Below are 24,707 nucleotides of genomic sequence, written 5' to 3' on the forward strand. Positions count from 1 at the left end.
GCGCATTTACACACCATCCGCACACACCGCGAAGAACTTACCCACAACAATGAATCACGGACGCGTAGCAAGGCTAGGACCAGACGTTACTCCTTGAATTAAAACAAAACAAAACTTATTTACAACTTGGACTCAAACGTTGGACTCAAACTGATTTATAATGATGGTGTTATACACATGGTGCAGCCTCATGATTAGCTTCTTGAACGTCTTGCATCTAGCATCCCGAAATTTTGCTTAAATGGCTAGCTCAGCAGGCATCTATTAGAGTTGTTTATAGATATTTTAACAAGCAAATAGAGTGACTCGCAGCTGCGATAATACACAAATAATACACAAACAGATAATACTGCATCTCAGGGTGTCCCAGCTAAGTCTAAAGTATTTTGCAAAGGTGGGTATATTCAATATATTCTCCAGTATATTCAGGCATGCTCGGTGCCAGTGAGAGACAGCCAGCTCATTGCAGAAGGGCCTGCAGCTTATTGCCATAGGAATGTCAAAGCACAGGGAGGGATGACCAAGGAATCTTATATTAACTTGTGGAACAGCAGGTGCCTAGGTAGCAAAAATTGGATCTGGATTTTTTAAAAAACCGACATAAATCACTGCAGGAGTGACTGAAACAGACAGGGAGCAGCAGGAAGTGGATTAGAGTGCTAAATTTGCCCCATCAGCTAATGGGCGAAGGTTATTGTGATTCAGCACAGCGTGCTCGGCCAGAACCCCACTGAGGAGCAGCTGCCGGCTGGGTCCGCGACGACGTGCTCTTCCGGAGCCGCACTCCGAGAGGCTGGAGCATTGACGCGGCGGAGTGCTCTTATGAAACCCGGGTCCGCGTCTGCCGAACACGGGAGCAAAGCCCGGCCCGAGAGGTGGGTTACATTCAGTGCTGGGGTGGTTGCTGCCTGGCTGGGCTTTCGTGGGACGTCTTTTGTTAGCCGCTCCTGTGAGCGGAGAGCGGTGCCTTAGGGCCACATTGGCCTACAAGGTGCGGCTGGCGGGCCAGTTGCAGCAGTCATTAGCCACGATGGTTGGGGTAGTGATTACGTGCCAGTTGTGCACGCTGCACAAGAGCACAATGTCATATGACCGGGGGGAGGGGTTGAGAAAAAGAGAGAGACACAGAGACAGAGAGGAAATGAGAGATCTTGATGCAGAGATGATTTCCTACTGTTTTAAAGGTGACCCACTGTATATAGGTACCCTCTATGTGTGTGAATGTGCTCGGCACAGTGTGTGTTCCTTATGCTCCCCTACTGTCCTCTCACACCGTCCCTCCCTCCCATTCTCATAATCCACCATTCCATTATTCCGGCTTGGATGCCGGATCTTGCATGAACCCTGGCTGCCCCCAGAAATCTTCAGCACAGATCTCGTCCTCTGCCAAGTGCAGGCTGAGCCGACCGCGCTTTGGCCCATCGATTAACTCCAATCAATCTGAGAGCGTATGCGCAGGCCGCCGGAAGAGGAGAGAGAGTGACAGTGCTTTAACAGCCACTTCATTCCTGCTTTTAGGGACATAAAACAGGCACTTTGCTTAATTGACTTTCATTGGATGGCTACAGGCATAAGACAGCAGTTTGAGCCGAGGACGAGCAGGGTGGATTTGTGTTGCCAGATTGGGTCTAATCTTGCCTGGGAATAGCACAGTATCGTTTCAGTAGTATGTCATAAACATTTATACGGAAGATCCGCAGTAACACGTTAGTACGGTGAGTGTGTGTGTGTGTGCGTGCGTGCATGCATGTGTGTGTCACAGATGATTGATTTGTGGGCCTTAAATAAACACAGGTTCTCATTTCCAGCTGGGGCATTGTTCTGAGCCTGCAGACCTGTCAATCAACAGACTCCTCCTGCTGGACGCAGAGGGGGAGGGGAGCACAGCTGTGTCTGCAGAGGGTCGTGCAGGGATGAATGGATCACCGCGAAAGTGAAGTGCTCATTTACCACGACCATAATGACAGACGAATGTAATTATGGGTTGTTTTGCGTTTTCCACATGCAGGGATTTTCAGAAGCTCTCAGCAGAGCCTCGCCGCTAATCGTCCAGGATTTGAGCCGTTTTTGGAGGAATCTGTCAAACCCGTTGAGTTTCGGCTGCAAGCACTTGTTATCTCAGACTGTATGAGTGACTAGATGGCCTTGTGAGAACTGCAGGGGCGTGCGAAGCTCAAGAGATAGAGGAGTGTGTGTAGAGCAGAACCATTTTAATGCGGCTAACCTTTTTAGTTTCTGAGCGGTTCCTATATAAGCCCAGGGGTGCGATGGACAGATGTTTCATAACCATCAAGCCGTAGGTTGCAGTTTCTTTCCCTTCATCTTAAAGAAAAAGGTTAAAGGTCAGAGACTTTGCAAGTTGGAGCTTAAGGCCCCTCCAGGCCCAGCCGAAGGAAGCGTCAAACGCTGGTTCCTAAGGGTCCTGCCGCTACAGCCGTGTGTGTCTGTGTGTGCAACTCTCACATTCCAGCAGACACTCTGCCCTGGCTGAGATATGGTGAGAGCAAGACACACACACACACACACACACACCCCAACGAATGCACACACATGCATTCAGAGACACACTCCGCATAGAGATAGTGGCAATTTAAACCCATTTATCTGGAGGTTCCAGCAGGGGAAAGGGAGATGGGAACACTGCGTGCCAGCTTGGCCCTCTCCCCTCTTCTCTCTTTGCTTGTTTTTCTCTCTTTTCTTCCCCTCTTCTCTTTCTCTCTTTTTTTTCTCTCCCTCACTCTCTATCTCTCTCTTTCACATTTTAGTAGCTGGTCGGTGAGCTGTGCTGTCTATCTGTCCCCATAAGCCTCTCTGATTTGGAGGTGCTGGACACTTTTCACAGTTCGCCCTACCCCGCTCTGTGCTCGCTTCGCTTCGTCACTCACCAGCATCCTGCGTTGTGTGTGTGTGTGTGTCTGTGTTTGAAGAAAGAGTGCTCCAATTTATTGCTTACTTTCCCAGGACTGGGTTTACCAAGAAAGTGCTGTCAAATGCCAAATACCAGTAGTTCATTAATAGAGCATAGTAAGATAAGGAGAAGACAATTAGAGGCAAAAATCTATCTTTCTTTCTTTCTCTCTCTCTCTCTCTCTCTCTCTCTCTCTCTCTCTCTCTCTCTCTAACGTGTGGTGGCCCGAGTGCCGCACCCTGACGTGAGTTTAAATACACACAGACAAAACGAACTACAGGTGTGTGCAGGCGTGGCCACAAACGGAAGTCCTCCTACTGCACATGGCTGGCCAAACCACGTGACTCGTGGGAGGCGAGCGTTCCGTGACACACTCTCACTCACACACACACACATTCATATTCTGGTTGTCTGTTAAGAGAAGTGCAGCACATTGTCCTTGAACGAGTTGTAACTACTGTATGGAAATGGTCCAGTGCTTTATTGCAGTAAGTAAGACCAGATCCCAGGGCTGTAGTGGTGCTTTACACTGTAAAGGACTGGGATGCACAGTACAAAGCATATTTCCACTGAAAGCATAGAATTTGATTGGTACTTCCTTTTCAGAGTTTGTCAAAAATGCCTGCTTTCTGGAAGCCTATCATGCACTCTGTTCTTCTGCATAGATTGGTACAAATCAATTATAACAGCATTAAGAATAAAAGATAAACATGTTTTTGTGTATATATTATGTTAGCAATGCAATGGGGATGTAGTCACTCATATGTAAAGGCATTTTCCTGCAGAGAATATGTCAGCAGGTCAGTTTCCCCCACACACAATCATTAACATTGTGTTAAAAAGTGTTAGAACGTTATAACGCCCCTTACACAACACAGCGTTTAGTGTTGTAAGTGCTAACCTCTTTGTGTGTACCGCTGTCTTAAATACTAAACATATTTGGCTAGCTACCGCATGAATGTGCCAAATCACATTTTAACAAATACATTCAGTCAGTGAGTCGAAAGGCCTAATCTAGGTTGGCTTGCTTCTTAGTCGAGCAAAACCATCTTCGCGATTTCAGTATGAGTCTTAAATATGTAATCTCTTGATTTTCCCATGTGACACCAGCTAAGATGATTTTAACAGCCGGTTTACACTTATTTTTCTTTATGTGTGAATTCCTGTGATTCGTCAGAATGCTGCAGTGTTCGTGTGCTGAGTGCGGTACTGCTGGAACACAAAGTTTGCTAATCTAACAGTAGCCATCGTAGTGCTGGTGTGTCAGCACCAACGTCTAATAAACCTCAGGACATGCAAGATGTGATCTGGGTCTTTCTGTGATAAATTTGATCAAACTATCTTTAATGTAGGGAACTTTGAAGTTCTGAAACAAACAAACAAACAAACAAACAAAAAGCTTTCTAACATTCATCAAGACTTCAATAGGACGTCACTGAATTGGTAAGGCAAGGCAGATTTATGTATAGATCACATTTCATAAACAAGGCAGTTCAAGGTTCTTTACTAATAAAAGTATTTGACAGTTAGTTGACTGTTCAGTACTAAAAGTGCTACAGAAAGTTCAATTCTAAGTGCAAGTGAATAGAAATCAAATTGTGACTTAATTACCTGGACTTGTTAGTTGTATTGTTAGTTGACTGAAAGGTATTGATAGTAAGTCTAATGTTTCTCATTTTATTTTTGAAAAAAAAACTCATTCATTTTTTTACATTTATAGGAGGAGTTCTGGGGTTAGCGCTTTGGGTGGCTCATTGTCATGTCTACAGTGATGGAGTGCAGTTATTGTTAATATTCCTGCTTCTAATCTTAGATGAGCCTGTCTAGCCCTGTTTATCTCAAAGTTAAAAGTAGAAGGGCTTTATTTATAGATGTCATAGTTGATCTCATAATTCATTAGAGCCTTTAATTATTAATTACAAGCCTTTAGATATACAGTGGAGATATACAGTGAACTGGTAACAGATTAAGATGTCACATATGACAAAATGAGAAATTAGGAATTAGGAAGTATTTTTATTAATAGTACTGTATTTGTACTATTATGATTTTCTTAAATTATACATTTTCTCATTTCTGTCCATACATCCAATACCAAAACCTGACAAAAGTATTTTTTTTAGCCCTCAGGAGAACTATTTGTCCTGCTTCACTGAGCTCTTTGTTCTACACTAGCAGTAGCAATGCACTGAGGTCTTAATTGAGTCAGTATAAGGTCTTAGTTGTTAAGTGACAACTTAATTAAAACTGTTTTCATTTGAATGAAACATATGGTGTCACAACAGTTTTAGAAATACGGATCAAATGATATGCAAATTGAATTCAGAAATATTACCACTTCATATGAGGATTTCTCAATAAGATAACAAATCAGCTCCTGATAAATAATGTATTCCTGAATAATAAATATCAACTGATTAAAAGTTCTTAGTGGTGGATGCAAACATTTTGTGCTTGATGCAAATAAAATTGTGACATTGTGATCTAAATCTAAAATGTGTAAATGGATGTAAAAAAAAAAATAATAATAATAATAATAATAATAATTACAGTAAAAATGCAGTATATGTATACTGCACTCTACAGGATATTAAAAAAACAATGAATGAATACAAGGCAGGAGCTGTGTTTTGATGTGCAATATGTCTTATTTTGTGCTTATTCATGTATCCTATTCTTGGACTTTTTTCACCTGAAATGTGTGTTATAGTGTAAAACTGGTCCCTCTGGTTTGCTTCAGAGTATTCCACACAGAGTTGCGTCCTCGGTCATTCCTGCCATCATCCTTTCATACTCTGTATAATCTACATGTCTACAGCACAGTAAAACAGAGAGCGTGGAGGCCTGGCTGCAGAGGCTTCTGGGTGCGTCAAGCGCTAATACCTCGAGGAGTGTGTTTCAAGCCATGTGGTAACGAGTGGAACTGCCTGCGGGCTCAGAAATAATTTAAATTGAATCGCTGAAGTTGTTAATAGCCCACGGCCATCGAGCTGGAACTTATAGTACAGCATTCGGCTTGTGATTAGCAACCTTTGAGTTCAATGGCCGTGGCACCAGTGGGCTTGCACTGTCTGGTTATGGAGAAGGAACCCCAACCAACAGTTTCCACTAAAAGCTTTCGGATCACGAGAACAATTTGTTTTGTAATTGAGCATGACCATTTGTGAAATCGTTTATGCTTTTTCAAAATTGCATTTGAACAGATTTCCAGAGAGAGAGACAAGTTGAGAGAAAGAGAGAGAGAGAGAGAGAGAGAGTGAGAGAGTGAGAGTAGCTGGGCCCAGCATGGGTCCACAGAACAAGCTGTCTGCCAGGGGTCTTGGTCTCAGTGGGCAGTTGACTCATCGCACTCATGTAAAGCACATCCCAGCTTCTCCTGTTACCATAGAGAGTAGATGGAATCTGCTTAAAAAGGCTTTCATTGCAAACCTAGAGAGAGACAGACAAAGAGAAGAAGGGAGAGTGGAGGAGAGAGAGAAAGGCAAGATGTTCCAGATCTATGTTGTTTAATGCTTTAATGCCAGGCCGGATCTGTGAAGGCCTTATTGACTTCGGTATATAAGCGAGCCCCAAGTGTTCCTCTTCTTTCTAATGTGGGAGATAGCAACACAGGAAGAGGACAGGGGACTTTTATAGCTGGTAGAGAGATGGGTTAGACATGAATAAACATCACATGACACTGGAGAAAGAACACGTTAGACTGCACCGGATGAGAAAAAGGCCTATCTGGAGAGAGGAGGAGTCCCTCACTGAGAAAAGAACAGACATGTGCACTAGCATGAGGCAGGAGAGCAAGCATAGTGGACATTAGTGTGGGAGCAAAGTGACAGTTTGGTGCCAGTGCCAGGGGCAGTCTCATAAAAGCTACACCTAAAGTTCTGGCAGGCAGACAGACAGGCAGACAGGCAGGCAGGCAGACAGACAGGCAAGCAGACAGGCAGGCAGACAGAGAGGCAAGCACGTCTTCCACAGCCTTCTTCAGTGCACATGTGTACTGGATGGGTGTGATGGCTGAGAATCAACAGAGGATGTGGCGGCAGGCCAGTCTCCACCGTTCCATGTCAACCACCTCTCCTACTTGTTTACTTTTATTACAGTCATTATGAGGTCATTCTGCAGAGCACACACATACACACACAAACACACCCCCGTGGCAGCACAGAGCACCCCACACACATGGACAGCCGAAGACAGACAAATCGGAGCGACGTGCCCCCTAACAGACAGCCAAACTGTGGCACGTTTCATTAAAACCGCCACCGGTGGTCCCACCCGAGGGATGCCGCAAATAAACAATATTTAAGCTCTGGGTCGTCGTCCCCCTTTATTTATCACTGCCCACACAACCTATTCCCTGACCTTTGACATTTTCATATTTTATTTAGGTGTCTGGCTGAAGCCCACATGGGGTTCCCGGATGAGAGAGAAGAGGGCAGACTTTGTGGCCGGCTGTCTCGGCGGACGTGTGATCGTCGCCGGGGGGCTAGGTAAGAGTCCTGATGGAGCGCATTCAGACTGTAAAAATAATTGAGCATTTGTAAAAAGCAAAGACCTGCCTGCCATTATCCCACCCAAGCACACATTACCTCACGATTAAATGGCTGTGCAGGTAATTCTGTTTTTTACGGCAGCATAGACACCATGGCTGAACCACTAGGTATGTAATTGTCACATGGCAATAAATAAGTTCTTCACAATAGATGGCAGTAATTGCAAATTCCATTTCCTCTGTTTCCAGAGCTTTAATAATAGTAAGAGGAATACGGCAGCTCGTCAGCGATCTGTGCCGTCGGAAGGAGGGCAGGTTCTTGAGTAAACCTCTCAAAGGGAGGTCAAAAGAATGGTAGATTTTATGTAATGGTGCTCCGTTCGAGTGCAGCAGAGTGGCGCCGAAAGTGTGGCATCTAAAAATGAAGCTTCAATGCTTGTGCTGAGATGCTCAGTGCAATATCAAAAGGAAAGCACATTGTACATGAACAAATTACGGTGTAAATGTGATTTTTACAGCACGAAGGTAAATTTAATTGGTAAATGTTTTAATGAGTGCTATGTGAATTTTTTGTACTCCATCCTATTAAATTTCCTTTCATTTCAGCAGAAAAATTTAACTATGGCCTGCTGCTCCCATAGTTCACTCAGCCACATGGTGTAAATCAGAAGTCATGTGATCTGACAGGTGTCAGATAGAGTCAGGAAGTAGCATGAATCTTGCACGAGTTCTGTGGTGAAGAGAACGAAGTCAAGGTTAAGTAAAGTAGCAAAGCACAAACATAAAGATGTGGAATTCGTGCACCCAGCTATAGATCTGCACTCATAGTTGACGGCTCTCCACACGCACATTTTGATTGCAACCGCCACACCAACCGCAGTTGAGGGCTTTCTGTTCACTACATGTCATTCCCAAGCATAGCACAACATACTGAGAGGAGTAGGAGAATTGCATTAAGTGCCTGCTTCATAATGAGGCAGAGTCTGATTGACTCATCACAGTCTGTTCACGCATTGTGTCAATTAGCTCATTGATTTGTTCTCAATGAGCAGATGGAGGAAACAATTCACACAGCTTAGAACCTCTCAGGAAGCTCCGCCACCTTCCTGCCTGGTCCATTGTCTGTGAGAATGTTATTCAAGACTGCAGAGTACTTGGGAGACTTCACCCAAAAAAAATGTATTTGAAGCAAAATCGTGCAGATGAAGTTTGACACATTTTGGTTTCATTGTTCTAAACATTCAGGAACAGTGTAAAAAGGCTCACCCCTTTATTATCCACGCCGCTGAGTACGTGAGGGACGTCTTTCAGTGTTTCACGTATTCTCCTCAGCTCTTATATCTGTTTTGTTTCCCAAATACAAACACACACTCACTCACACAATGATGGCGACTTCTCTATACCTCTGCCACAAGATTCTTCCACAAAAGCTTGCATTGTGAAGAAGCTCCGCAGGGTGTTAGGGGATGGTGTAAACCCTGTGCGAGGGGTAAAGGTGTGACCCTGGATGAAGGAGGAGGTGCAAGAGACACACAGGAGTGCAGTTCACCTCAGACATTCACACCCTGGAAAGAGAGGGCAGCACGATGAGAGCTGTCAGTCAGAAGGGTGAAGGTGTGTCTAGGCTGTCACACCCAAGAGGCTCTTTGGTCTGGTGGTCACATCACATGTGTGCCTCCTTCATCTCTGCCTGCACTGCACACACGGGCACACGAACAATGTTACATTTACAGCATTTAGCTGACACTTTTATCCAAAGCAACTTACAATTATGACTGAGTAAACTTGAGGGTTAAGGGCCTTGCTTAGGGGTCCAACAGTGGCACCTTGGCAGTGGTGGGGCTTGAACCAGCAACCTTCTGATTACAAGTCAAGTACCTTAACCACTGAGTAGGATAAGAAACATATCTCCTGTGAGGTCTTCAAACCTCCTCGGGATTATTGCGTGTCATTAAAATTCAGGTGAAACTCATTTTGCAGCAATCGCCACTAATTGAAAGGCTACACTTGGACACTTTGTGCTACTTAAATTATGGGTGTGTGTGTTGACAAGGGAGATGTGGCAGAATGAAGCGCTGAAAAAAGAAGAAAGGAGGAAACCAGATGTAAACCGTACCGTCGCCAGTTCACCCTAGCTAACACCTCACCACTGTGTCAGGGTACACCTCATGACTGTGTAAGGGTACACCTCACCACTGTGTCAGGGTACACCTCACCACTGTGTAAGGGTACACCTCACCACTGTGTAAGGGTACACCTCACCACTGTGTCAGGGTACACCTCACCACTGTGTAAGGGTACACCTCACCACTGTGTAAAGGTACACCTCACCACTGTGTCAGGGTACACCTCACCACTGTGTAAGGGTACACCTCACCACTGTGTAAGGGTACACCTCATGACTGTGTAAGGGTACACCTCACCACTGTGCCAGGGTACACCTCACCACTGTGTAAGGGTACACCTCACCACTGTGTAAGGGTACACCTCACCACTGTGTCAGGGTACACCTCACCACTGTGTAAGGGTACACCTCACCACTGTGCCAGGGTACACCTCACCACTGTGTCAGGGTACATCTCAAAACTGTGTCAGGGTACACCTCACCACTGTGCCAGGGTACACCTCACCACTGTGTGGGTTACAAACGCCACTGATTAATTCCCCCATGAGCCCCCATTCTGCTGAGTTTGCTCTCCCAAGAAATTATAATAACAGAAGTCAACCCCGGTGTCACCTGTGCATTCCTACTGGAGGGGCGTCAATCTGCATCTCCATGGAAACGGGTAAAACTTAGTGGCGGGCAATGCGTAATGATGGTCTCGCTACCAGAGGTGAGGCAAACCGCAGTAAGAGACACAGAGAGAATGACAGAAAGACAGAGAGAGTAAGAACATTCTGCTCTGACTTCTTTACCCCCAGGGTAGAAGAGAAAATATTGAAGTCAAAGCTGCCATGTGTGAAGCAGCCTGACTCTGCTGTACAGAATGGAGAGGCAACAGACAACTGAAATGTTCCAGTCTGTTTCCTACACTGGAGAAATAGCAGCGAAAGCACTGTCCAGATTTCTGAGTTTTGCCTCATCAAAGAGGTTATGAGGCGGAATCTTGGAGTACGCATATGCTGCATAAATTTAACTGATATCTGCGAGGTGCCACCTGTCGAAATCCGCATTAGACCCAAAACCCACCAGGTGGCAGTTACAACGCCTGCAAGAAACATCAACACACACACACACACACACACACACACACACACACACACAAACACAAACACATACACACACACACACACACACACACACACACACACACACACACACATACACATACACACACACACACACACATGCCCATAATCTAAGCACCACAAAGGGTACAAATGCATGTGAGTCTGTGTGAGTCTGCATACATGTGGTTATGTTTGCATGCTTGTGCATGTGTGTGTGTGTGTGTGCGTGTGTGTGGAGGTGGCGCTGTGACGTGGCTGTGTTTGGTGCTCCACACACGACTACTGGAGGATGTCTCCTAACGCCTCACCATGGCAGCCCGCTGCAGCTTCCGCCACCTTACCGGAATTATTCAGCACTTTAAATGCTATTGCCCATGCTGTGGTTTTTTTGCACATGCAGAGGAAGAGACGAAGTTGCTAAAAGATTCCCGGGGCATTTAACTAGTACCTTCTCTTCGAGTACAAGTCAAAAAAGGGGCAGATTTCATGACAAATTCTTTTGCTCTTGCACGGGTGCTATGCGGCCGTTTCGTAGGTTGCCTGATATACGCCTACATGTGTACACACAAGTGTTTATCTGCCGTTGTGTGTTTTTGTGCTCACCCAGGCAACCAGCCGTCACCGCTGGAGTCCGTGGAGAGTTACAACCATGTGAAGAGGAGGTGGGAGGCCCTGGCCCCCCTCCCCACCCCGCGCTGCTCCTGCACTCCCCTTCAGACCCCCAATATGCTCTTCCTCATCGGGGGGGTGTCCCAGGGACCGAGCACTGCAGTGGAAGCCCTCTGTCTGCGAGAGAGCGTCTGACGGCCTCGCTCGCTCACACCCGCGCGGACACCAACACACCCAATGCTGCGCTCCCTGGGACACGCACCGCACACAGACCAACCCTTAGGGCTCAGGCCTGACCGAACTGGCCGAGGGTCAGCCAGGGGGCTTACAGACTTGCCCTCATATATCAGGTCTGTCCTTTCAACACTGGAGACAATCTACAGGAGTCTGGACAGTGACGCGCGTCTGCATGAACTAGCAATGGACACTGGAAGTCTCGGTTTGACCAGCAAAAAAAAACCCCAAAAACTTTTCCACACACAAATCTGCAGACAGTCTCAGCAGCACAGACGCCTTTGAACTGTTTGTTTGTTTGTTTTTCAAAATTAGAGCAGGGTACCTTTCTGGCTAAACTCGAAAGGAACTTAGGGCCATATCCACCAGGCTGCAGCCATGTTCTCCCACAGTAGCACGCTTAGCACTTTTTATACTACCTTAGCGGTAAAGGCAGAGACGTTGTGGTGATTTTAGCATTATTTTACGTTTTTTTTACATTTTTTTTTCCCCCAGGAGTGGAGGCGTATGCCTTGCTGTGGCGTTTTTTTGTATCTTCACAGCCATGCATGTGTGAAATTGCAAACTGTTATTTTGAGAGTGAAAGCAGAGAGGAAGAGGAGGAAGATGAGGGAGAGAAGAGCTCGGCTCGCAGCCGATGGCCAACACCTACCGCGCGCGTCAGGGCGGCGGGCAGGGATTAGCCATCCAGAGTGGCGGCCCGTCTGGGACCGGGTGCTTCCCAGGAGGTGTTAGAGCCCCATACCGCGTGTTTACGCATTCCCAGTCGCCACATTTAGAACGGGCGTCATGCACTCTAAATGAGCCGTTGGCATGACAACTGATGTTTTTTCGGTGCGCCGATTAAGGGTGGCTCCGTTTTGTGCAGGCACAGGGCCAACGCGGCGAGCTGGAATGCCGGCGCAGTGCCGTGTCCAGCCGGTCTGCCCTTGAGAAACGAGTACCGTCCCCGAGGGGCACACCCTGGCGGATGATGTCAAGGGAGGACGCCACCATGCAGCCCAGACCAGAGCGCAGCCCCCTTAGGTGAACTCCCACCAGGCTGCGTGCGCAGCTGCACTGTATGTGCCTCACAGGTGCCTGCGCCGCTCGGAGTCTCTGCCAGGGATGAGCTAACACCAACACGAGGTCACCGTGCTCATTACGGTCCGCCAACAGCAGCTCGTGCTCGTCAGAAAGTTCAGATGCTAAACGACAGTGTGGGGATTCGGGGTCAGGGGGTGGGAGAGGGTGCTCCAGGCATGCACCGCGTGGGTGGGTAGGGCGTAAGGCAGAGGAAACGCTCGCGGTAACACCTGTGGTGTGTCCGTCGCGCTGATTATATCTCGCGCAGGTCTCTGATGGATTCCTGATCTGCCGATAGCAGCAGGCCTGGTGCCTGTCTCAGTAATAAGACGTTTATACATATTCATGTTCTCATATTTAGACTGTCTCCAGGGAGTTCTGCTTCCTCTCAGTCATCTGTGTGTGCGGGTCCACGCGCGGAAGGGGTGACGGTCTCACATTCACCCATTTGATTGACGCCCGCACTGCCCATGAGTGCACACGCACGCACACACACGCACACACATGCAGTCACACACTCACACGCGACATGCCTTGTTTGTTTAGTTTTACACCTCCCTAATGATACGACTGTGATACTCCACTGGCTGCGAGCAATCTCTCGCAGCACGGCACGGCAGACACACTGGTTGATGACGAATGGACAGGGTAGGGGAGGGGAAGCGTCATGGCCGCCAGCAGCCGCAAGAGAGGGGAGGGAGGGGAGGCCTCGCCCACACGTGCCTCTCCGACAGGGCCGCGGCCCCCGTAAAAAGGACTGCTCATTTTCGCCGTCCCGCTGCACGAGCGCTTCTCGCACCGTGGCTAAAAGACAAGAACTAGGCTGTGACGGCGTGGAACAGCCTTTGGGCTTGGCAGGAACGCACACGGTGCGAGTAAAATAACCGAGATGACGCAGAGAGAAATATACCTCTTTTTATATACATAGGGGACAGACACAATTCATCATCAGTGCAAAGCACTGCAGTGCACTATTGTCAACACACATATATACTACAGTCACAGCTAAGAGAGCCAAGACCAGGCCGGTTCTTTTAATCTGCCAAGAGTTTGTTCTTAGAACAAGCATTTTAAAGAAAGGAGGTACAGCATATCCAGAGTAGGAGCAATATGACCTACTTTCTGAGCTTCAGGTCTTAGAGAACCAGAGAATTTCCAGACTGAAATGAAATTGGCATCTCATACGTGTTTTCATCATTTGATTTTTCTAGATCACTGCAAAGATTGACTTCTATGCCCCTGCCTTGTTTGTGCATCTGTGAATTTCTAAAGAGGAACAGAGAGTGTAAAGATCACATAGACCTTCAGTTGCAATTGTATTGCTGTGATTTTGGTCATGTTTCTCTATGTCATGGATATTTCCTGGTGGTGAACCCCTAGTCTGGATCAGTGATTTAACCCAGTTTTTCCCAGTGCTTTGTGTTCCGTTGGTCTCCCTGTTGCTTTTGTTCATCTATGAGGTAACCGGTTGTCACGGTCCGTGGCGCTGGCTCTGTCCCTTTTTTTCTGTGACGCTGTGTTTTGACGTTTGTAATTGGTGTGCAGTTGCAGATGGTACGAGCTGGCGGCCACCAACGGGCTCCAGGACGCAGTGCTGATGCTATGTTCCAGAGCACGGCTAAGTCTGTGCCTTCTACTCTACAAACCTGCCAAAGAAGAGCTCAGTTAAAGAGCAACCACACACACACAAAAGACGCGCTGTATAAACCAGAGTGCAGCAGACACGCTTAAGACCCATTTCAGTCCTCAGCAGAAGTTGCGAATGAGAGGGTATAGAAAACATACCACCCCTATATCACAGCACAGAGCAGTTTTCTGTCTCCGCATTTGTGCCTGTGACAGGGTTTTGCCATGTTCACGCCTCTCACATCAAAAATACTGTTGGAAGGCCACTTTACTTAACAGAGGCGCGTGAAGATGATGAGCAGAGACAGCCTGCTTGGCCGTAGCCAGCTGCTGGGAGCCAGCAGTGGCCCGTAATGTTGCACTGTTCCTATTAACACCTCAAGAAATGTTAGACCTGTAGGAGGCCTCCATCCGCCCTGCACTGAGTGAACCTGGGCGGAACAGACCTAATAATAGAAATGAGTTCTTCTGATGGCTTTTTCTGTCACGAATTCTGAAAATGAACAAAGACTGATGGTGAGGAGCACTAATCTCCCTGTTCAGGCCAGTGTCATATTGCCACGGTAGCATGCTCACACTCCTCCGACAATCAGTTTACAACGCTTTTTAAATGAGCCACTCAAAACTTGTGTCACCCGTGGCTGTTTTGAAACCACAGAAATTCTTAAGACAGAGATATTGTTTTTGTAGTTGTTCAGAAAAAAACAAAATGTTATGGCCTCTCTCTACTGGAGCGATTCATGGAGGCCATCACTGTGGGTCTGTGGCCATTCACGGCAGGGTTGAGGTCACTGCAGTGTACGAGCACACCAACCACATTCCCATTAAAAGCACGCGGAGAAGCTGCAAAAGCCTGGCGTGGCTTCATAATGATCAAGTTTATTATGATGTCACAAAAAATAATGCCATGATGTCATAGCAATGTCATGAGAGTCAGAATTTAGCTTGAAGGGTAAGATTGTGTGGCAAATGTACACTGTAGAGAACTGCCCTAGTGTTGAATATTCCTCTTACAGACTGCATGGCCTACTGCAGGTTATTTATGGAGTATTGTTACCATTCTAAAGGATAGGAGAAGGTAAAAAGCAGGAGTGTGTGAGTAAGTCCGCAATAGTACTGCAGAATGTGTCCCTAATGCTGCAGTAACAAAACTGCACCAAATAAGCCCCCTTTGCTCTTAAGTGCAGATTCTAAGAGCATATGACACGGAACCCTTCACTCAGACTGGCATGGTTGCTGACAGTGCTCTGGGACAAACACAGGCTCACGCAGACTCGTGCCAGCTGCTCCGGTCCAGTAGTTCAGTGCCTATATATGTGAGGTAGTGCCTCTGATTATGACTTCTCGAATAAATAATTTGAGCATCGCTGTCCACATCCTACTGTTGTGTTACCCCTCTTTTGCCTCCGAAACATGACAGCAGCCGCACCGCATGCCACGGATCGCGCTTGCGCCTTCCGGCACGCTGAAAAGCAACGAAATGGATCTTGCTCAAATGTCACCACCATCCATTATAGATGAACTAGAAGCCAATGGAACATCTTCAAATGCCGCTGTAGAGGCTCCAGCGGGGGGTGGAGCCTTTTTTCCTCCTTTGCTGCGTTGACTCGCCCCGTTACTGCTTTGATTTATGACTCCACGGTCCAGTGGTTGCCCCGGTGACAATGTAAAAGCTGATCGAACTGGTAAGCCTATGCGTCATTGACAGTGAGAGGCGTATTAGTGGATGAATGGGACAGTTCAGTGTTCATGCACTAAACCCACAGATGTCAAGTCCTTACACGTAGATTTTTGCACAGCTTTACTTTCACTGCCTTTATATCATTACATACAGTACAGAGTCCAGCACTGAGCCAGCAAAGGGATTTTATACCTGACCGGTCCCTTAAATTGAGTGGCTGAAACCATGGGCTTGTGTCCCGGCACATTTCCTTGTGCCTGTTGCCAAGCATTGACCTTTTAGGAGCACTACGTGATGCAGGCTAAACAAGGGTGTTAAAATGAACCCCAGATCAGCGCCGTTCTTCTCTAAAATCCTCTCTTCACTAGACATTGACAGGCTGTATGATCTCAATCATTAGAAATTGTACATTGTCATTCATGAAAAGATAACTGGATTCACTGGCAAGTTAAATCCTCATTCTAGGGTTATTATTCCTTTACAGTCAAAAGGCAAAATAACTACTAATGATTTTATTTTTTAATGTAAACAAACAGACATCAAACATAAACCAAACCCAGCAACCAATCAAACAGTGTTTTCAAACATATCTTAGGAAGCACTGACATCTAGGGACATTTTCAGATATTACATTATGGGGAAAATAAAGATAACTTGGTGTTAGAACCTAATATCTTCACCAAAAAAAAAAAGTTTTAAGTTTGAATTAAGTATCTTAATGTATATATAAATGTATATATAATGTATATATAAAATATATATATATATATGGCTAATTATTTAGTGCATAATTAGAATGCAAAGTTGCTATTTATGAAACATCTGTCTCACAAGTGTTGAACAGACCCATAACACTGCTGATATTACAAATCACTTACGAGTAGAAATAATTCATCAGGGACAAATTCATGTGGGAGATATACAGTTATGTGCAAAATAATAGCAGTGTGTTTAAAACAACTGAGAAAAAGCTCAATCCTCATAATAGCATTTATTTCCATATACACAAAGGCACTGGGAGCACTGCACATTCAATTCCAAATGAAAACATGAATGAAATATCAATTTTTAAACTGAAAATGAAGAAAAAATAATGGGCTGTTCAAAGAATCAGTGTTTTCATTTTAATTTACAAACTCAAATATTTACAGTATAAACTGAAAGTTGTTTACAGATTTAGCTTTTTTGTTGATCATTGAACTAGTATTTAGTTGTATAACCTTTATTTCTGATAACTGCTTTACATCTGTGTGGCATGGAGTCAACTAACATCTGACACCTGCGAACAGATATTCCAGCCCAAGATGACTGGACGTTCCGCAGTTCTTCCGCATTCTTGGGTTTTGCATCAAAAACAGCATTTTTGATGTCACTCCACAACTTCTCAATCGGATTGAGGTCTGGGGATTGGGCTGGCCACTTCATAACATCAGTCTTGTTAGTCTGGAATCAGGATGTTGCCCGCTTGCTGGTACATTTGGGGTCGTTGTCCTGCTGAAACACCCATTTCAAGGGCATTTCTTCTTCAGCATAAGGCAACATGACCTCTTCCAGTATTCTGATATATTCAAACTGGTCCATGGTGCCTGGTATGCGATAAATGCATCCAACTCCAAAGTATGAGAAACATCCCCAAACCATTATGCTTGCACCTCCATGTTTTAGTCTTCACAGTGTACTGTGGCTTGAATTCAGTGTTTATGGGTCATCTCACAAACTGTCTGTGGCCTTTAGACCCAATTAGAACAATCTTGCTCTCATCTGTCCATAGAATGTTGTGCCACTTCTCTTTAGGCCAGTCAGTGTGTTCTTTGGCAAACTGTAACCTTTCAACACTTTTTTTTCCAGCAATGGTACTTTTTTTCAGCAATGGTTTCTTGCAAGTAGTTTGGCTTCACATAGGCGTCTTCTGATTGTTGCAGTACTCACAGTTAACTGAAGATCTTCCCTGGAGCTGATCATTGGATGCTTCTTTGCCATTCTTGTTATTCTATGATCTACGTGGATGGTAGTATTTCTTTTCGTACCACATGTTTTGGGTTTTGTTTGCCATTTTAAAGTATTTGAGATCATTTTAGCAGCCAATTATTTTCTGCACTTCTTTATATGTTTTCCCCTCTCCAATCAACTTCTTGATCAAAATTCTTTCTCCTTCGGTACAGTTTCTGGAACGACCCATTTTACTCACTGAGCAAGGGCTAAAACCAACAGGTACAACATTTGCTGCCCTCCTTCTTTAAATAAGAGCCATAATTGACACCTGTTTCTTCATAGAATGAATGACCTTACTAATTGAACTCCACACTGATATTAATTTAAACACGCCCCTTTAATTAAATGAGTCAATTACACCCAATTAGCAGCATGCATGTCATGACTGTTGATTCTGTTGTTTGCCCATTACTCGGCTACACCTAGCCATGAATTTTTTCTCATGTTGTATTATCTTTTCTGCCAAAATCAGTAATTAAATACATTAGTGATGTTAGACTGCTATTATTTTGCACATAACTGTACACAGAAATATTATTATTCTATTATTGTAAACCTAAAACTAAGTGACTGTGATGGGGGCCAATTTAATACGCTAGAACAAGATCACAACTGAATTATGACATTTTGACATTTTCAGTATAGCAGTTTCATCCAATGCGATAACAGTGTGAAACTCCTGTTGCTTCTCAGGCAAACCTTCCATTTGTGCCAGTGCATTGGGGAGTAATCATAACGATATCTGGGATAGTCATGACACCTCTAGGGCGAGAGAGTTCATCTCCCAAAAGTAAACAGTCAGCCCAATACAGAAGGTCTCAGAAGCAGACAGGTCTCTGTTACCGTTTCCTCATTAACACACTACTGTAATGTACTGGTCAAGAACCCTCACGTGTGTTTCTGTATAATCACCTGCAGATATGTTTAAATGATACATTATTAATAGAAACAACATGTTGCTGCTCCCCTTCTCCCACTACTGTTTGATGCTTTAGACTGTTATTTCAATCACACACCTTAACAACATAATGCTATTCTCTCTGGTGCAAAGTGTTCAAATAAGCTGAGTTCACTTCAAAATGCCTCTGTGCTGAGCAACTGGTGAAGTATTCTTGTTACTCTAAACCCACCGTACTATGTGGAGGCAGGCCAAGTTTCTTAGTCACACCCTTAGCCAGACCCTATTTTTTGAAAAGTTTTACATGTTCTTTAGTAATATAGTTGGTTATTATAATACTATAGATATTAGTTATTAATATGACTGTTGTATAAAAAAAATTCCTGACCTTGACACTGATCAATCTACTACATTTAAAGACTAGTCATTAAGATTTGGAATGGGAAGGTTTATGATAGCTCAGTATGGTAATTCCCAGAACCGCTTATGACTTCCCCCAGAGGACGTCTGTGAGAACAGAATGTTCCACATTGTAAATGATGTCCTGTAACGAAGCTTGTGTTGATCTGCCGCTGAACTAATTGACTCAGACATGTTGATATGAATAATCCTGTGTCATGTGATCCAAAATAGTCCTTGTGCAAGATCCCAAGGTAGCAGGGCTTAAGCATTGCGAGGTTAAGGCAACGCTTTTACTTTTGTCTGAGGTGAGTCCACTCAAAGGGAAACTTCAGTTATTTTACGTGTGCACATGACTGTGTCTTTGTGCTGGGAAAAGCTGCATTTCCAGTTGCAAGTTGATATCACCAGTCGTGTCTGACTGGGTAAGTCTGAAATGGTGAAAAGCTTTCATATATGAGGGACATTTTGGGTTGAGAGGCAGGATTTGCGTTTCTTTATATCTACTGGTGAGATGGGTCAGCGGCTTAGTGAGGAACCGGACGACAAGGAGATCGATGTGGCTGAATTGCAGGAGTGGTATAAGAAGTTTGTGGTGGAATGCCCAAGTGGAACTCTCTTCATGCATGAGTTCAAGAGCTTCTTTGGAGTAACCAACAACCAAGAGGCTGCAGACTACATAGAGAACATGTTCCGTGCGTTTGATAAAAATGGGGTGAGTAGTGCACTTTTTATTTTTGTCTGACTGGACCACGACCTGATTCTTTTCCAGTTGCCACTCAATTTTGGTGGTGTTTTGATAGAAATGAAGCTTATAATGTAAGTGATAAATAAACATTTCCGCAATGATTACCAAAGTTTGTTATTTCAGACGTTCGTGTCTTCTGACTCTTTGTGAGTCTTCTCTCTTCCTTTCTCCACAGGACAACACTATTGATTTCCTGGAATATGTTGCAGCTTTGAACCTGGTACTGAGAGGCAAGCTGGAACATAAACTGAAATGGACCTTTAAGATGTACGATAAAGATGGAAGTGGCTGCATTGACAAAACAGAACTGAAGGAGATTGTGGAGGTAATCATCTCATGCTCCTTATCATTTATTTGAGCAGACTGAACCAGACATGGCAGGGAATTTTAGCTAACTTGAATTTAAATTGAAGCTCCAAATCTAATTTTCAACAAGAAGATTAATTCCCTAGTTACTGGCCCAGTTAAGGCCCTAGCTGTGTAGCAGACATCTTTTAATTCTGACATTAAAGTGAGAGGGTACTAAAGATGGATTATCCATTTGACCTCTATGACTGCATGGTCTGATAATTATGACACAAATTGAGAGTGGGTCACAAATATATATATATATATATATATATATATATGTGTGTGTGTGTGTATATATGTGTGTGTATATGTGTGTGTACCTGAATACACAGTTAGGATAAGAGCAAGATATGACATTGGGGAAAATCCTAACATGTTAAGGGAATGACAAGATAATCTTGTGTATTTTATTAACTTCCATGATATTTCAGATTTTTTTATGAAGGATCTTTACAAAGAGAAAATTAAACAGCACTGCATTACTACAGATTGCCTTCATTTCTCTTGGGTTACTTCACTTTGTGATATATACTGATTTTTGCAGTCAATCTACCGAATGAAGAAGGCATGCCATGGGGAGCTGGATGAGGAGTGTAACCTGCTTTCCCCAGACCAGGTGGTGGACCGGATATTTGAGCTGGTGGATGAGAATGGAGATGGTAATCTCATTGCATATCAACACAACAATCTCAGCAAACAGCAGACATTTTTATACCATCACTGTACACCAAGGGTGCTCATGTCTAGTCCCGGAGACCTACTACTACAACGAAGACAGCGATTGGGCGTAAACACTGCTGGGCGGTAGGTCTTCAGGAGAATAATCTGGAACCGTGCTCCACTGGAATGCCTTCCCCTTGCAAGCAGTCATGATTTGTCAGAGTTTGCCCGTGGTATTTAAAGGGCAAGTGATGGTGAGGTTTTTGACCTCTTCTACAGGGGAGCTCTCTCTGGACGAGTTCGTGGACGGCGCACGGCGTGACAAGTGGGTCATGAAGATGCTGCAGATGGATGTGAACCTTGGAGACTGGATCAATGAGCACCGCCAACGGAGCAGCAACTTGTGAAACGCCATCAGCGCCCCTGGCGACCCTCGCGCGCGCGCGGTTTCATTCAGCCCACTCGCAGCTTGTGATTCGCCAGCAGATGCCGATAGTTCTGGGGAAGACGGGCGAGAGGAGATGCATGAGGATGCAAAGTGAGGCGTAAGCCCGTCTCCCCTGAGGATCAATTAACTTTTCAGAGAGTGGCGGAAGACGCGCAGGGATTTTCTGGCGCTTATGCCCCTTCTTATCCCACTGCTGTTCATCTGTACGGCTTCAGATGCTGCATTCCTCGCTTTCCCATTTCCATGTATTTAATTCCACTTGTTTTGGACTCAGGTTGCAAACTACTGCAGTTGAATTTTAAAGCCTCAGGGTTACATATTACAAAGAGTTATTCATTATCCTCACATGACAATGTCTCTATATCATGCCAAGTTCAAACAAGAAGTATGTTGTCTGTATATATGTAGCAAAGGTGGAGGGCAGTGACCCCACCCGGGTCTCGAGCCTGGGTCCTTCAGGCAATAAACACATGGCCTGACCAGTCACGTTAGATCTCCTCGGTGAAACAGGCTAAATGAGGAACAGACGGAAGCACATATTCACCACTGACATTACGTCTACATAGTTCTACTCATCTACTTAAAACCGTCTAATAGACTGGAGTAGCATTTAGCATATGAAAAAAGACAGGACAGGTTCACAAGCTGCCTACTCCTGCTGTAAGTTTAAAATCCTTCAGCTAGTGGAGATACAAACTCCATCATACAAACAGTAGTGTTTTACATAATATATTGGCTAACCTCAGGATTGCCCTTTTTAAAGTATGGAGGATGCGTTTGGATGCCAGTATATGCAGATGGAGTGGGATGAGGAGACAGACCACTTGGCATTAGTGACTCTGCGGAAAGCAGGATGATCCGTCCCCTGTGAACAATAAACCTGCTGAGGTGAAGAAAGGCGCACTGCAACAGAAGCTGCAACGGCCCGAGTGCTGCAGGGCAGAGTAGGACGCACAGACTCCCTCGACGGGGACAGACCTTCATTAACAAACGACAGACATAACAGCACTGACACGAACTGCATGAACACATAATATGAGCAATAACCGACAAGAAGACTCACACCCACAGGTTTCAATACATACACAAACGACAACGAACAGGGTGCAGGTGTGCGCTGACAAGTGGGCGTGGTTACACGTAGGACGCGACACAGGCAACGTGATCACGTGATCAATGGGCTCATTCACCACGTGACGAGTGTTCCGCGATAGGAGCGATTAGAGGCGTTAGGAGTTCGAGTGTACATGTAGCGCTTTTTCGTGCTCTTGCTCAGCAACGTGCGGCAAGTCAAATATAGAGCTATACCAATAAAATGTAATTGTAAATAAATACAATGAATTGAACAAAACAATAAATATAAAATAAATAAAATATATACAAACACAAGTGCATGTACTTCTTCTTCCTTACGCCAGGTGGCAGCTGTTCCCAACAGAGAATGATAGAGCAGCTACGTTGCTGCTTCTCCTTTTCCTAGACATTTCAGCCAACATGGTACTGTTTAGTTTAATACGTGTTTTAGCACAGTCATACGAAAATCGGTAAATAATTGAGGAATGATGCAAAGTAAACAGGCAGTAAACATTTTTCGTGGTAGCAGTTAGATACTTTGCTGGCTAAACGTGTGCCACGTTTCATAGAGAGAGTAAAAGCTCTTCAAAACTAACTTAGCTACGCAGTTCGGTCGACGTTTTTGAACCTAAAATAACCTAGCCAAGCTAATTTATAAAACTAGATTGTGTTGAGCTGTAGTCCTGCGTCTCAGACGTTCCGTTTGATGAACTTATTATGTAGCTAAAATCTAATCGCTTAATGAAGTAGCTCGCAAAATTGTGTCCATTCATGTGTTCACCTGGTAACTTGGCTGTCACTCAGATGTCTGAAGAGCCCAAGAGTCCGCCTGAGACGAAGGAAGCCCGAGAAGCTGTAGTTCCCAGGAAAGATGAGGTAACTAGTTACTTTTAAATGACGTTAGCTAATGGTATTTAATCTTTTGCAAAGCCTAGTCTCTGTGATGGCATTAGTCGCACTCTGTGAGTTGGTCAGTGATGTCCCACTCTCCTGGTCAGTCTGCAGGTGAGGGAAGTAAGCTGATGTGTGTGAAGGGAGATCTGTTCTCCTGTCCTGCCACAGACTCGCTAGCCCACTGCATCAGTGAGGACTGTCGCATGGGAGTAGGTATCGCTGTGCACTTCAGAAAGACGTTTGGAGGAGTAAAGGAGCTCCTGGCGCAGCGTGAGTGTCACAACAAGGGTGCAGAGACCCTGTCTTTTGGAACACTCCTGCATAATCCTCTTATTTTAACCACTCTTTCTTTGCTATTTTGTTCTCACAGAGAAAAAACCAGGGGAATGTGCTGTACTTAAGAAATCTGACCGATTTGTTTATTACCTGGTGAGATACGAGTGATTTATTCACTGGTCAATCTTTTTTACTGGATAAAGCAGCATAATGTTTTATTCAGGCTGGTACCAAACATCAATGTTTATTTTTCAGACTTAGAATAAACGGTTTGTACTTTCTTTTCAGACTGTATATCGTTTTCTTCTCCTGCCTTTATCAGATTACAAAAAAAAGGTACAACCACAAGCCTACCTATGAAACTCTCAGGCAAAGCCTGGAGGCGATGAAAGCACACTGCATAGCCAGTGGCGTGACCAGACTCTCAATGCCTCGGTATGAACCATTCATGCAATTCACAAACTCAGTTACACAAATTTACAAAATTGGATCATAATAATTGACCTGTCATTACTGGGAATGTAAGTTTGCTTTTAGAATTTAGTTTCATTGTGGCAGCAGCATTCATTTGCAAATACATGGCAGAAATGTTGGGAATCTTGTAACTATTTGTTTGTTAATTTAGGATCGGTTGTGGCTTGGATCAGTTGAACTGGGAGAAAGTGTCAGTGATGATTGAAGAAGTCTTCCTGAACTCAAATGTGACCATCACTGTATATTTCATTTAAGCCATTTAGACAGAGCATGTACAAAACTTGCACATTAACCTTTTTTCTCTTCTGATTTGCATTACTGGTTTTTCTATCATTTTCTTGGGGACAAAATTATAATTCTATGATTAGAATAAAGGAATGCAAAGTGATAACTAGCCTATAAAAAATTCTTAAGCCTAATGACATGATTCTTTGCTTGTAAAAGAAGGTTTATGTAGTCAAACACTTTCTGTTCATTTTCGGAGCGTTTAAGGTTTATGGATGATAAAGAGCACTAACCACTAGATGGTGCTAGATAGTAATACAAAATGCTGTGACAAATGTACTACTATAAAGCAGTCATACTTCAGCACACGTGTTGACTACTGTTTGCCTTAGTGTCAAAGATACTTCATAAGAACTTGGATTAAG

General features: G+C 44.6%; 3 protein-coding genes across 8 annotated transcripts in view; all 3 read left to right on the plus strand.

Moving 5' to 3' along the window:
- Window positions 1–15,538, plus strand: part of LOC113570000 (kelch domain-containing protein 8B) — a 65,425-nt gene extending 49,887 nt beyond the window's left edge. For all 4 annotated transcript variants that reach the window (XM_035522475.1, XM_035522473.1, XM_035522474.1 and 1 more), the window contains 2 exons: window positions 7,294–7,395; window positions 11,236–15,538. In XM_035522475.1, the coding sequence (XP_035378368.1) occupies window positions 7,294–7,395; window positions 11,236–11,432 (299 nt within the window). In that variant the 3' untranslated portion in view covers window positions 11,433–15,538. The remainder of the gene's footprint in view (window positions 1–7,293; window positions 7,396–11,235) is intronic.
- A 3,710-nt stretch (window positions 15,539–19,248) lies between these two features.
- guca1b (guanylate cyclase activator 1B) lies at window positions 19,249–22,087 on the plus strand. 2 transcript variants are annotated; one of them, XM_026998218.2, is made up of 4 exons: window positions 19,350–19,847; window positions 20,056–20,205; window positions 20,776–20,890; window positions 21,171–22,087. In XM_026998218.2, the coding sequence occupies exons 1-4, from the start codon at window positions 19,647–19,649 to the stop codon at window positions 21,296–21,298; spliced, it is 594 nt and encodes a 197-aa protein (XP_026854019.1). In that variant the 5' UTR covers window positions 19,350–19,646; the 3' UTR covers window positions 21,299–22,087. The 2 variants fall into 2 exon arrangements, with proteins under 2 accessions (XP_026854018.1, XP_026854019.1); XM_026998217.2 differs by having other exon boundaries at window positions 19,249–19,847; window positions 20,776–21,263.
- Window positions 22,088–22,763: 676 nt separating this feature from the next.
- oard1 (O-acyl-ADP-ribose deacylase 1) lies at window positions 22,764–24,645 on the plus strand. 2 transcript variants are annotated; one of them, XM_026998215.2, is made up of 6 exons: window positions 22,764–22,836; window positions 23,218–23,289; window positions 23,412–23,577; window positions 23,678–23,736; window positions 23,906–24,018; window positions 24,209–24,645. In XM_026998215.2, exons 1-6 carry the CDS (start codon window positions 22,834–22,836, stop codon window positions 24,309–24,311), a joined length of 516 nt encoding a protein of 171 aa, XP_026854016.2. In that variant the 5' UTR covers window positions 22,764–22,833; the 3' UTR covers window positions 24,312–24,645. The 2 variants fall into 2 exon arrangements, with proteins under 2 accessions (XP_026854016.2, XP_026854017.2); XM_026998216.2 differs by lacking the exon at window positions 22,764–22,836 and having other exon boundaries at window positions 22,843–23,289.
- The last annotated feature ends 62 nt before the right edge of the window (window positions 24,646–24,707 follow it).

This window comes from Electrophorus electricus, chromosome 24 (assembly GCF_013358815.1).
Source record: "Electrophorus electricus isolate fEleEle1 chromosome 24, fEleEle1.pri, whole genome shotgun sequence".
Lineage (NCBI taxonomy): Eukaryota > Metazoa > Chordata > Actinopteri > Gymnotiformes > Gymnotidae > Electrophorus > Electrophorus electricus.